Source organism: Helicoverpa zea, chromosome 2 (assembly GCF_022581195.2).
Source record: "Helicoverpa zea isolate HzStark_Cry1AcR chromosome 2, ilHelZeax1.1, whole genome shotgun sequence".
In the NCBI taxonomy this organism is placed as follows: domain Eukaryota; kingdom Metazoa; phylum Arthropoda; class Insecta; order Lepidoptera; family Noctuidae; genus Helicoverpa; species Helicoverpa zea.
Window position 1 is genome coordinate 3,355,838 of NC_061453.1, and position 14,145 is coordinate 3,369,982.

General features: G+C 37.2%; 1 protein-coding gene across 10 annotated transcripts in view; it reads right to left on the reverse strand.

The window, feature by feature from the left end:
- Window positions 1-326: 326 nt before the first annotated feature.
- LOC124636568 (rab GTPase-activating protein 1-like) overlaps window positions 327-14,145 on the reverse strand; it is a 36,825-nt gene continuing 23,006 nt past the window's right edge. For 8 of the 10 annotated variants that reach the window (XM_047172715.1, XM_047172707.1, XM_047172742.1 and 5 more), the window contains 16 exons: window positions 13,831-13,991; window positions 13,282-13,384; window positions 12,742-12,904; window positions 12,307-12,397; window positions 11,916-12,060; window positions 11,268-11,456; window positions 8,178-8,303; window positions 7,883-7,993; window positions 7,438-7,568; window positions 6,921-7,042; window positions 6,436-6,548; window positions 5,967-6,077; window positions 5,544-5,604; window positions 5,301-5,434; window positions 4,781-4,874; window positions 327-3,836 (listed from right to left, as the gene is read on the reverse strand). In XM_047172715.1, the coding sequence (XP_047028671.1) occupies window positions 3,529-3,836; window positions 4,781-4,874; window positions 5,301-5,434; window positions 5,544-5,604; window positions 5,967-6,077; window positions 6,436-6,548; window positions 6,921-7,042; window positions 7,438-7,568; window positions 7,883-7,993; window positions 8,178-8,303; window positions 11,268-11,456; window positions 11,916-12,060; window positions 12,307-12,397; window positions 12,742-12,904; window positions 13,282-13,384; window positions 13,831-13,991 (2,163 nt within the window). In that variant the 3' untranslated portion in view covers window positions 327-3,528. Of the gene's footprint in view, window positions 3,837-4,245; window positions 4,281-4,780; window positions 4,875-5,300; window positions 5,435-5,543; window positions 5,605-5,966; window positions 6,078-6,435; window positions 6,549-6,920; window positions 7,043-7,437; window positions 7,569-7,882; window positions 7,994-8,177; window positions 8,304-11,267; window positions 11,457-11,915; window positions 12,061-12,306; window positions 12,398-12,741; window positions 12,905-13,281; window positions 13,385-13,830; window positions 13,992-14,145 lie in introns of all 10 variants that reach the window. The other 2 variants (XM_047172733.1, XM_047172724.1) reach the window with 2 other exon arrangements.

Sequence of the window (14,145 nt, forward strand, 5' to 3'; positions counted from 1 at the left end):
GCTAACAATTCAGTCTGTCTGTCCTACGGTTTTTCTGTTCGTACTTTATTTAACGTTAACAAATCTACAATTACAGTAGCGACATCTAGTGGTATTAACATTAAATCAGTAGTTATGCTATTCGACACCAGATGTCGTTTTAAAATCTACTCATCAAGAGATGGCGCTGTTCTCAGTAATAAAATTTTAAATTCCGTAATGTTCAGTAATGTGTACATACAAGACGGCATTTTATTAAAGCCACCCCCCCTAAGACGACCCACTGACCAAGCTATATTTTTATAAGGTGGACGAAGTGTATCAAGATTCAGGTGAAACCACAGAAAATCTTTGTAAAATGTTTATTTTCCATAAATGATAGACTAAAACAACATTTCTCAGCGATTACAACTCACTCTAAACTTTGCATCACTATCTAATGATATCTGCGTTATTTATAAAGCCGTTATTGTTTATGTAACTACTTCACTATTCGAACATAATCTTCTACAACATTGCTAAGCAGCTGTTTATACGTACAGAGTAGTTATGGCGAGAGAAGCCGACGGCAAACATTCTTTTTCATATATTTTTGCTCCTTTTTTACGCTTGCCGTCGACTCGAACTTAAAATATCACAAAATAGTTTGACTAAAGACAATTGTAGCTACAGATAAAACATTGGTGAATATCTTAATGCAAAGCAAAGATTTGGTTTCATAATACACATTTTCATAATAAAGCAATATATATTAATTGAATATCATATTATTTTTTATAATTATATCGTATTTTCCGAATTCTAATAAATAATTTTCATATAATAATAATAAAATTAGAGATCAAAATAAGTTCTGTACAATAAGACGTAGACGGGGCATTCTAGATAATAATTTAAATCCTTCATCCAAACGACAGTATGGTCGCGAAGTATAATACAATATGGCATAGTTGTGATGAATACGTGTATACAGCATCACGATGTATATAATATCTACTTACAAGTGTTCGACATAAAGCTTCTTTTTAAAAAATACCATTCAAGTCATTTAAATTAAAATTTCTCCTAACATGCCAGCAAAATAAATGTATTTTTCTGCATTTCCAATGTCACTATTAACATGTCTTACTGAACCATAAACGCAGTTTTACAGTCTAAATTAAAATAAAAACTGAAAAATACAATTTATACATGAGACATCAAAATATTATTGTCAATCAAGTGATATTAACAGCAAAAATATTAACAGCTAGCATAAAAAAGTATGCATAAACAATTTTCATAAGATAATTTACGGGTACGGTTCAGGAAATAACATAGGTACTGGGAAAAAGACAAGTTTTCACATAAAATAATCTTTCAAAATATATTCCCATTAACAGATACTATACAAACTTAGCGAGCATTAATACCAGAGATATAGAAATAATATCATTACAAAGTACTATTTTTGATATCTTTTTTTAACTTATTACAATAAACTTCGAACGAACATAACATCAATTAATTTACTTTTAATAATAAGCGGTGTAATAATTTGCATTTTTTGTATGGGTAGCTATATTTACACATAATTTTAATTTAAACATATTGAAGATGTTATAGGAATGTTGTTGTCATTTCTACAGTGTATTTTCGAAATATTATTTTCATTAGATATTTAAATATTGACAAATACAGTTACTTTTATATTCTTCTGTAATCTTAAACATAATTATAATGGGAATGGATATTTAATTGAAAAAAAAAAATAAAATAATAACTTTCAACATTTACACACCTATTCTATGGCAGTTAGTATGTTATATAGAATTGGACATTTTGTAAAATGTTAACTTGTAGCAGCAGGAATTTACAGCACTAATAAATCTCGAAAATAATTGTGTTTCAACATTACTGGCTCAAATGCAAACTATGTTTTTTTTTTGTTATATGTTGAAGAGATAAAATTACTCGCTTGTTATATTCTTACTGATAAGCAGGGGATGGTGGTGCCCTACACAATAAAATGATAATTCAACTCGAATTCTCGTAAAAATACAAATCAGTAAGGTAGAAGTAAAATGCAACTCTTATACAATTTACTATAAGCGAAAAGCTCACGAAGCATTTCAATAATATTCATGTTTATACCTTTTTATAAAATACATCATAAATACTCTTTCTTCTTTCACTTATAGATAATCGAATTATATAGTTCAATAATTATTACACGTTTATTTTCAATATAGATTCTAACGCATACACGCTATTTTAAATTATTCTATGGCGAATATTATAAGCTATAACTTTTACATAACAAAAGAAAATAATTATCAATTATTAACGGTAAATTAAATTAATTTGTATATTCATAAGAAATTATAGAGTGACAACCAATAAACAAATAAATTATAGATAATAATATCGATTAATTCTTTAGGTCCCACAAATGCTTTTCGTATCTTTCCTCCTAACGTTTTTACCCTACTTATCGAAATTTTATGAAATACTTTTTACTTAGAAAGTGCACCTTAATATTGGTTTTTGCACTTTCTATTATCATTCATAAGATCACAAGTATGGTGCGATTTAATATTTTGAAGCTTTCATAATATTTGGGTTTAAAAGAATCATCTTAGGAAATGTTAGGATTTTAAACTATCAAGTAGGCATAGACATCGCGTGATTCTTTTTTTAAACAGTCTTACACAATTTTGATCATAATAAGTATACAAGATAATCAACCTATTTGCTGTATTGTAAATGATATAATTATTTAATATCAATTTGTTATTATATTTAAAAATAATAATGTATTGCTTCTTTCCGATATGTTATACATAGTAATAAATATTCATGACATGAAATGGATAAAATGGATAGGTATGTGCGAAATACTGTAAAATCACAATAAATATAACGCCTATGATTACTTAACCTAAGCCAGAAGGCACACACTTTTGCGTGAATTATGAACGTAAAAAAAAACTATATTATATTTAAATTAAATAGGGGTAAATTAAAAACTATAGGGTATTCTGATAAAACTTCATTACGGGTAAATCACTGCCTATTGGTTATTAGTATCTTGAACACAAAAACACTGGTTTAATTTAAACAATATTGCAAACAATACCAAACTTGGGGCATATCATATATTTATCAATATGTACTTATTAATATCAATATATCGGCTATACCTTCATAAGAACGAGAGATTCACATATATAAAAATCACTGGAATGGCTAAACGAATAATATGAACGTATTGAAATATAGTGACGTCTTAGGTAACCAATATCTAGAATACTCCAATCGGTAAATACAATAAAAGTGCTCGATTACATTACATTATGACTAGTGTTATGGGTATGTGCACACGTACACCCGGCGCCACAAGTTTCGTACAAAAATTACATAGCGTCGCATACTTAATCGCATCAACTTGCGCTGCGGACTGTACACTCGTAGCGGCGTTTACAACTTTCCTTCTCACACCGAAATAATACGACGTATAATAAAATAATCGTTTTATATCGTACTAACCGGAGTGTGGGTGGGGTATTGTCAACCCATTGAGAGGTTTTTGACGATGGTGACGTCATGGCTCCGTCGGTTGATTTCTTTAGCTTCTTTGCTGAGGTTCGACTCGACGAGCATGGAATGTCGTTTGGTGGCGTTTAGATCCTTCTTCCTCCGTACTACGTCGGGGCTGTAAGGTTCGGAGACGCGTCGGTCTAGGTTCGCGTGGCTGTGGCTCTGACCGCTTGAGAAAGAACCTTGTCTGTGTAACGGCATTGAAGGTTGGTCTGGATTAATGTTGGGTAGGTATGTCTGGAATGAGGGCCTGTTCTGTGCTGCTTCCATGATGGAACCTATGAAGAAAAGTAGCGTGTTAATTAATCATTAATTTAATTTCAAGTTGAGAACAAAGCATCTAGCTTTTTAGCTTAGTTATCAGAAATGATTGTTGAAAATGCAAAGATTATCTTATTCAGAGCATACAATGTAAAATTGAGGAGAAATAGGAAACTATTACTAATAGTAAATCAGACAGTAGTTTAAAATACTACACACGTTAATTATGGAATACACAGACAAACAATCATACTAGCATTGCCTAAACTAAAACACATTTCATTCGCACACCTATTTAAAACCATAGATTCTGTATAGCGTAATATTCGCTCAGCTGATCGAATATTTTATTTTTTCTATCATAGCATACTACAAACAAAAATAGCGTACATAAGCACATATATTATGTATATATAACGCAATCACCTCCGCACTCGTACTTGCTATGCCTGGTTAATGTCCTACAATGAAGCAAAAAAACTATATTTTAACATTTATATTTACATTATGTATTTTTGTGGCATATAGTGTTAAAATGTTTTTTTGAGATAAGTCAAAATAATATATATATATAACAAAAGGATATAGATATTAAGGTAATTTAGTAAACAACTCTACTTAAATGATGCGCAAAAACTGCGCAAAATTTTGCGCAAATAATAAAACAGACTAAAAGCTTTGTAAATCTAAAGCAGCCAATCATCAGCCCATTAAACTCAAAAAATCAAAAGCTAATTGCCAATTCCAAAATCAAGGTGTATAATTGGTGAACACCAGTTGTTTCAGTACATTATTTGTTAAGAAAAGTACACAATGACCAACAAAAGCAGAGAAAAAAATCTGGTTTGTGACAGTTTTGGTTTGGCGGTGTTGGGTTTGAATACACACACATGTATGTATTTCTATATTTTAAATATTCAATATATATAAAGTGAAGAATATAAAATAATGTTTTGCTTACCAAGAGTACGCACTAGCCACGGTGCAACGGATTGCTTCTGATTGACCGCAGCTTGTACCTCGTTGAGAGCGACTGTCAGTTGATGACTCAGCTCCTGTCAAGAAATGAAATACATGATGATATGATGAAAGCTGCCTAATGTGTGAATAGAATTGATATTCCTATAAATAGAGGAGCTTGATACCATTCCCTTTTTTGATAATCAAGAATATTTCTGTGGCCTTTTTGTTTTTGTTTTTTTTTTAGTGTCTGTTTCCAAGAGAGAATGTTAGAAGTATAGTCGCAGGCTTATAATTTATTATCATGTAGTCGCCCTGACTCTCGTCACACGTCATCCGCTGACATTGTAGTTGCCTTTGTATTTATTTCCATCTCACTTTTAAAACACTTTTTAATTGCCACAGACGGAGATTTAATCGGAAAGGTATAAGTTAAGATACACATATAGAAACAACATCTTCCACATCACTAGTACAAAACAAACTTCTCTACTAATAGATCTTCTAGCCTTTCAGTGTACCTGATTACTGCACTGCGCCTGCACATGCGCGAGCTTGACCTGCGCCAGTTCCAGTTCTAGATCACGAACACGTTGCCGCAGCCGCGCCTCCGCCTCGCTTGAGCCTTCTTTGTCGTCGCCTTTTTGTTCTGACTCTATAAAGTTTATTGTACAATTTTATATTGGAATAGATAAGCATTGTATTATCAGAAAATGAAATAACTAAAAAAGTCATTCTTGGTTGAAAAATAACTATATTTGTACCTTCTTTGTTATCCTTTTGCGCTAACTTCACCGTGCAATTTACGCAGTCTTTCACAGAGTCCTGCAAAATAGTATTCATTTACAACGTTTAAATCCTTAACACTTTACATTACATTTAAATAAATAAATTATACTTTATTTATTTAACTAGCTAATTGTACTGCATATTGTTCAACGCAAATCACATATCCTGCATTCAATACAAGAATCTATGTGCACTACATAAGGTTGATTCCTCACCTTGATATTGAGCAACTTGTATTACATACGTCCCGCGGGAATACTACACCTTATGTGAATTACATAAGGTACATTAGTACCTCTATTATTATTACTTAAATTGCCTATTGTACAAATTATATTAAAAACATCCCGCAAACAAAACAAGATCCTTATATTAATTACATAAAGTACATTACTGACCTGCATATTGTGCAACTGTTTGTCAAGCCTGGCGCATATCTCGCGGTAGTCACGCGCTACGGCCGCGTAGTGTGACGCCTCTTTCTGACTTTCTTCTGCTGACGAACGAGCCTACAAAGAAAATAAAATATAATAAAGCTAAGGAATGGGCTTATAACATGTGAGGCGAGGTGTGAACATAAAACAGAGTACTGTTCAATTATTGTAAAACTTGTCTAAGTTGAATTACGCATACAAGCTTTTTGGAACGCAATGCACATACAAAATCCCTTGTCATTGGTTATTCAGCTACGTCTAGAGTCCGACCTATGTATATCGGAAGGCTTATATGCGTAGATGCCTTAGTAGGGCGCATCATTTCAGCACGCGAGCTCGTACAATTAATACTATCTTTAAAAAAAATCTGTTTACATTGCATTACTTCTACGATGGTCAGATCAAGGTGTACATAATATTTCTGAATTCTTACCACAGTCAGTTGCGCTTCTAACAACTCTTTCTCCTGTTGCAGTTGTGTGTTGATAACTTTGAGCCTCTCTAGTTCCACGTTAATCTTCTCTTTCTCGGCAGATTCTGAAATTACTATATATTTTAGTAATTTCAAGCTATTATCTGCTTGTTATGGTTTTATACACAATTTAAAATAAAATAGACTAACACCGCGTACTATGTGATATGGATGCGACGCGAAAAGAACAAACAGTGGATGCCTATTGGAGTGTTCTAAGTGACCAAATGGGAGTATTCATAACAGGATAAACTTCTGCCAGCGATTTCACCCATTTCCCGAGTGAATTGCTTCCCGCACCCGGATAAAAAGATAGCACACATTTTATATTGATATACAAGCTATATTGTTGCCAAGATTTATAAAGGTACGTTCAGCTGTTTGACCGTGAAGTAACAAACACACAAACACACTAACTTTAGTCTGTATAATATTAGTGTGCTTACCTTTGATGAACTTCTCATACTCCTGCTGGTACTTGGGCAGGCGCTTGACCTTGATGCTGCAGGCCAGCTTCACGATCTGTCGCGACGACTCCTCCGCGCGACACTTCTTTGGTAACGTCACTCTGTGGGTAATATTGTAAGTTATTAACTGGTTTATAATTTTAGATGTTTTTGTCTAATGCTTGTATTTTAGCAAGAGTGAGGGTCAATTTTCCTCTAGTCTGGAACGTAAGATTTGCTGGTTAAACAGTTTCAAATACATAAAAACATATGATGATCATCAAATAGCGTAATATTTAATAATAATAAAGCACTGGTACTCAGCTGAATCCGGTTAGACTGGTAGCCGACTCAAACATAGTTGGGAAAAGGCTCGGAGGATGATGATGATCAAATAGCGTAATATTCATGTTTTTTGTTAACTTTTTTCAAAATAAGGACTCAGTCCACGTTAACTAGTCTTCTTTTTTAAACTGTTTACTAAGTATACCTACTAATCAAATAGTAAATAACCTACCTAAAATACTTGAGTACTCCTTCGAAGTCGTGCTGCAGCAGATCCTTGCGGGAACGCGACAGCAACGCCAGCGCCACTTGGAACAACGTGTCGATGCCTTGCAGGAGGAACACGTCTAGGATGTGGTACACCTGAAAAAAATTAAAGGGATTAGTGGTTGGATGTTATTGAAGGGGAAATAATTGAGTAAATATGAGCAGGATCATTGTTATACTTTTTTTATAAACGGCATAAAAAATTGTTTAGCGCAATGTACAACATAAGAAAAAATACCAATTAAAAAAAAAGACTCCAAACCGCATTTCAGGATATACATTTTTGAATTATGCTTGTATTTATAACTTCTCATCTAATCTAAGCGAATAAATCTTTAAAGTTTTTTTCTCTCTTCTTCTAGAATCTTTAGAGTTTACTTGTTTTCTGAAAATTGAAATAAAGTACTTACCAGAGGCAAAGGAAAACGTGCTGTGAACACAGTAAGGAACCATTGTGAAGCGAACATGTGTGGCTCCACTCCCAACTCTTGGAAATGAGCACGCAGGTCTGTTAGTTGTTCCTATAATAAAAAAAAATACATAATATATGTAAATAAAAAATATTTTGCGCAACTACCATGGTCGATGCGCAAAACGGATAACATTAAAATAATTGTAAATTACTTTAATAAACCTTACAATTTGACGAAAAAATATTTTGCGCAAACTCCATTTCTTTGCGCAAAATATTGCGCAAAATCTTACCTCCATCAGCCTATCGAGTTGATGCAGCCTCATGTAGAGAGCTTCGAAGCCGTCTTTGTACAGTTCCCTTAGTCCGTAACCGTACATCAATCTGACTAGAAGACAGAATGCTTGCTCTTCTGGCATCTGGAAAGAAGATTTTAATTATGAGAACAGCATTAATATAGATTATGACTTTCTATAAATAAACCGTTGTCATGGGGGACTTTAACGCTAAAGTGGGAGTACAGATTTGCGGCGAATCGGCAGTAGGATCCCATGGATTTGGAAGCAGGAATCATAGGGGGCAAATGCTCGTCAACTTCCTCGAACGCGAGGGGCTCTTTTTGATGAACTCCTTTTTCAAAAAGCGGCCCCAAAGGAAGTGGACGTGGCAAAGCCCCGACACTATGACTAAAAATGAGATTGACTTCATCATGACGAACAAGAAGCACATATTCAGAGACGTCTCCGTGATCAATAGGTTTAATACCGGGAGCGATCACCGACTTGTCCGAGGCTCTCTGAATATCAACTTCAAGGCCGAACGTTTCCGTCTGATGAAGGCCAGGCTCCGACCAACACTGCTCCAAACCATGACAGGATCTGAAACGTTCCAGTCACATTTGGAGAACCGATTTGCCGCCGTGGAAACCACAACAGACGTTAACCAGAACCACGAATATGTGGTTCGGATCCTCAGGGAGGAAGGTTCGAGATTCTGTAACATGCAGCGTAAGGGCAAGAAATCAAAGCTTTCGGAAGAGACATTAGGACTTATGAAGAAACGACGTGAAAACCCGCCTGTCACTTCGTCAGCTAAGCGAGCTCTAAACCAAGAGATCAACAAGCACGTACGACGCGACCTCCGGTGCTCCAATACTCTTGCCATTGAAAGAGCAATTGAGCTGAATCGGGGGTCAAAGGTGTTCGTACAATCTCTTGGAAGAAGCCACTTGACGAAGCTGACCACAGCAAGCGGAGAAGTCGTTTCTTCGGTGCCGGCAGTCCTTTCGGAAGTGGAAAATTTCTATGGCCGGTTATACGCATCGCATGCATCCCGACCTGATCCCGGAAATGAGGATTCTAGAGCCACATTAACACGCCATTTCACCGAAGACCTGCCAGAAGTCAGCAGTGGCGAAATCGAGATCGCTCTGAGACAGCTCAAAAATGGAAAAGCCCCTGGCGAGGATGGCATTACAACAGAGCTACTAAAAGCAGGAGGAAAGCCCGTACTGGGGGAGCTCCAGAAGCTTTTTAATGCCGTCCTGTTTGAAGGGAGAACTCCAGAGGCGTGGAGTAGGAGTGTTGTCGTCCTGTTCTTCAAAAAGGGAGACAAAACCCAGTTGAAGAACTATCGACCCATTTCCCTCCTAAGCCACGTCTATAAGCTGTTCTCAAGAGTGATCACGAACCGACTTGCGCGAAGACTCGACGAATTCCAACCACCGGAGCAGGCTGGGTTTCGGAGCGGATACGGCACCATAGACCACATCCACACAGTGCGGCAGATTATACAGAAGACCGAAGAGTATAATCAGCCCCTGTGTCTAGCATTTGTGGACTATGAGAAGGCCTTTGACTCGGTTGAAATCTGGTCTGTTCTGGAGTCCCTGCAGCGTTGTCAAGTAGATTGGCGATACATCCAAGTGATGAGATGTCTCTACGAAGCCGCTACAATGTCCGTCCAAGTACAGAATCAGCAAACAAGGCCCATACCGTTGCATCGAGGAGTGAGACAAGGGGATGTTATTTCCCCGAAACTGTTCACTAATGCAATGGAGGATATGTTCAAGACGCTGAACTGGAAAGGACGCGGCATCAACATCAATGGCGAACACATCTCTCACTTGCGATTTGCCGACGATATCGTCATCATGGCGGAAACGCTGCAGGACCTACAACAGATGCTGAACGACCTGGCTGAATCTTCTCTACGCATCGGCCTACGGATGAACTTGGACAAAACCAAGGTCATGTTCAATGAACATGTTCTACCGGAACCGATAGCGATACACGGCGCCGTTCTCGAAGTTGTTCGGAAATATGTTTACCTCGGGCAGACATTGCAGTTAGGTAGAAACAACTTTGAGGACGAGGTGAATAGGAGAATTCAGTTGGGTTGGGCTGCATTTGGGAAGCTACGTCGAGTCCTAACATCGTCGATCCCACAGTGCCTAAAGACAAAAGTCTTCAATCAGTGCGTCCTACCTGTCATGACTTACGGAGCCGAAACGTGGACACTGTCGGTGCGGCTGGTTCACAAGTTTAAAGTCGCTCAGCGGGCTATGGAAAGGGCTATGCTCGGCATTTCTCTGAGGGATCGCATCAGAAATGAGGTAATCCGTCAGAGAACCAAGGTCATCGACATAGCCCACCGAATCAGCAAGCTGAAGTGGCAGTGGGCTGGCCATATTAGCCGAAGAACCGATAACCGTTGGGGTAAACGAGTTCTGGAGTGGAGACCACGCCTCGGCAAACGTAGTGTAGGACGTCCTCAGGCACGGTGGAGTGATGACTTGCGCAAGGCGGCTGGCAGGAGCTGGATGCGAGAAGCCGAAAATCGATCTCAGTGGCGTGCACTTGGAGAGGCCTATGTCCAGCAGTGGACTGCGATAGGCTGATGATGATAAATAAATGTATCGCTTTGTGCAATAATTTTATGAAGTTTTTAAACGTTTAGCCCATTCTACTGTTTTGTAAATTAGAAAGCTAAGAGAATATGACACAACAGACTTTTTAAATCCAGGTTGCAAATGTGATGGACTGAGAAATTTTTCGAAAGAGCCCTGGCCCTGGTACACAAACAGCTCCAGAAGAAACAAAGATGGGTTTAAGTCATTAAAAGTTTAACACCCCTTCCCATCACAACTACAGTGGGAGATGTCATCTAATAATATCCCACCATAAAATGTTTGCCTTTTCAATTTTCTTTGTCTATGTCATTACAAGTTGATATCGAAACGGACGGAGATCCACTAGTAGTAACAATAAGTTCCGTATATCATATTTTTTCCTAAAAAAGCCCTAAATAAAAATAATAATTTAGCCTCAAACTACTCATCCTTCGAGCCTTTTCTCTCAAACTACTATAAACTCAAAACTCACATGTAACAGCAGCGTAGCAGCCAGGAAGCTAAGTCCCTGACAGTAGCCGACTTCATGGTCGTACACGGCATAAGCTCTAGCCATACGCAGTAGCGAGTCCTGCCCGAGGCCGCCGGCTTCGCGGAAGAAGTCGTGTGCCGGGAATGTGCGGGCGATGTCGCGTTGGATTACCGCTTCGAAGGGACAGTCCTGTGAAAAAGGTTAGTATTTGTGGATGTATTGAATTGTTAATATAAGATAAAAGGCAGTAAAAAGAATAATTGCCATGCCGCCCTATGCACGTAGGCTATAAGGCAAGGCCACAGTAGATGAAATGAAAAGGCCTTGATTAACACTGCTTGCAAATGTAGAATATTATATAAATATGTGTATTCCATATTTCTACGGCGATTTAAAGACCGTATAACGTTAAAATATGTATCTATGTACATTTAACCATCTTTCTAACCGATGGAATAAAATAACGAACACAGTCTTAATCTTTTGTGATGCGCAAAATATTGGGCAATCTACATAGTGATGGGAAAAATGTCTTTCATCAAACTGTCGAGTAGATTTAGCCTCATGTAGGAGTAGTTTCAAATTCATCTTTGTGCTGTTCCCCAAGTCTATAGTTATCTAAGTAAAACCTATTTAACTAATACTGACCTTGCTAATAAGCGTCCTGTAAGTCTCCATGAGCTTGTCATTTTGATCAACCCCGGCCAGCCTCAGCCACACCTCGCCGCGCAACGCCTCAGGCACACCCACGCGAACTAAATGATTCAACGCGCGTGGTCGCGGGCCTGTCCAACTGGAAACGAAGATTTAAAGTTAGTTATTAGACAAGAAAAATTTATTTGGTAATGTTAGGCCGGCAATATACGCACCGCTTGAACTTATTTAAAATACACAAATAATATTGTTTGTTTGAATATTTGTGATAAGTCGGCAGTAAAAATCAGAAAAATAGATTGCACTAACAGTTTAAGTGATCCCTATCGTGGTCAAAAAAGGAGCCAGGATGTCATTGTACAACATAGATTGGAGATTATTTTACCTTCTCAGTACTTGTGCCCAGTTAACAAGAACGTCTTCGCCGCAGTCCTTTGACACTTCACCAGTTCCACTTAAAAGAGGCTCATCTCCATCTGAAAACAAAGGTTTAGGCTTCATTATACAATGTCCTCTGTTTAAGGTGCCTTGTAAAATGCTAGTGGTATGATGTTTTTCAATGTAATATCACATTTCCGTAACAACAATTACAAAGCAGAAAAGTTTATTTAATTCAACACGCTTTTCTGTAATAGACCGATTTCTAAAATATTTCCCGTGTTAAACAGTCCTTTTATTAAGAAAGGCTACTTTTTATCTCACGTAAACCCGAGAGCAGTCCCAGGCACGTGGGTGACGACCGCTGATTTTTTTTCAAACATAAAATTAAAATTTTTGAAATTCTGGATACAATTTTACCACATATTTAGCCAGTTCATACCAGAATCGGGTTCAGAAGGCGATGGCGGCGCGGGCGCAGTAGACAGCGGCGAGGGCAGCAGGCTGGACAGCGACAGCGGCAAGTTCAATCTGGATCGATCTAGTTCATCCGATGTCTCGATACTGGCTACCTCGTATTGGAGTTGGCCGAGAGCGTCTACTGACTGGAAAAGCAGAAAAAAAAGGGAATAAAAATCAGATTATTTGGAATGAATATAATGTATCGTTATACATATGTTTTAATTGGCTGATTTAACAAAGTTTTCGATTAAAAATCTATTTTTACCTAAATATTTATAGCAAGTGTATGTAGTAGGTAATAAGTTAGATAAAAGTATGTGTATATTTTATTATTAAGATTATGTAAGAAGTTATTTATAAATATACTTTTATTGATACGATTTTTACCTTAAAAGTTACTTCGATACTAAAAAAAAGTCAAAGATCCGAATTGATAACTTCCTCATTTTCGGGACGTCGGTTAATAATATACTAAGGTAAGTTAGGTTTATCTATTGTTGTGAGTATGTATGTTGCTTACCTCTTTCAGATTGATGTAAAACTGTTGCACGAGCGGCCTCTTCGAGTAATACCAAAACCTCTCTGTTGGCGGGAATATTTTAACGGGAGTCTCGATAACCAGCCTGGGAACAATAGATACACAATATATACAGAAATTAACTAAGAACTAAAGTCTTACTAAACATTTTCAGGCATATTGTTTGCTTGTTTGACTGGACGCAGTTTGATCAGTGCGTCGATCTGTATTCACATTGGTAGTTATTATAAATGTTTACACCCACAATGATATTTCAATTTGTCATCAGTCTATTCCCAACTATGTTGTGTTTAGCTTCTATTCTAACTGGATGTATCTCAGAGTACCAGTACTTTATATGGAGCGATAACCTATCTGACCTCCTCAATCCAATTACCTCCAGTAGACAATCTGATACCCTTTGGTTTGTTTACTTTTCAAGCTTTCTGGCTTCTGACGACCACCATATCAATTCCCAAAGATGTTCAAATGACATCATCTTCATGGCATCGTAATATTTAGAATAAATATTACAATCATCATTGATCTCACCTCAAAGGATCAGGAATGCCTCTAATAACGAGATCCAAAGCTAGTGACATGTATGCGGGCGCCCCGTCGCCGCTGGCCACGTTGAAGGCCGCCAGCGCAGACTCGCCCGCGTTCCACAGAGCACACACTGAACATCCTGAACCGCCTGATGAGCCGCTCACCTGAAATATGTGGAATAAGTTTTATTTTATTAGAAATATGTCTACTAATATTATAATTTTTATTTGAACACGCTACTTTTAGGCCAAAGGCTGTCTGTAAGATGGCTTTTAGCGATAAGACCGCCCATTGTGTCATTCTAAATGATGTACATAA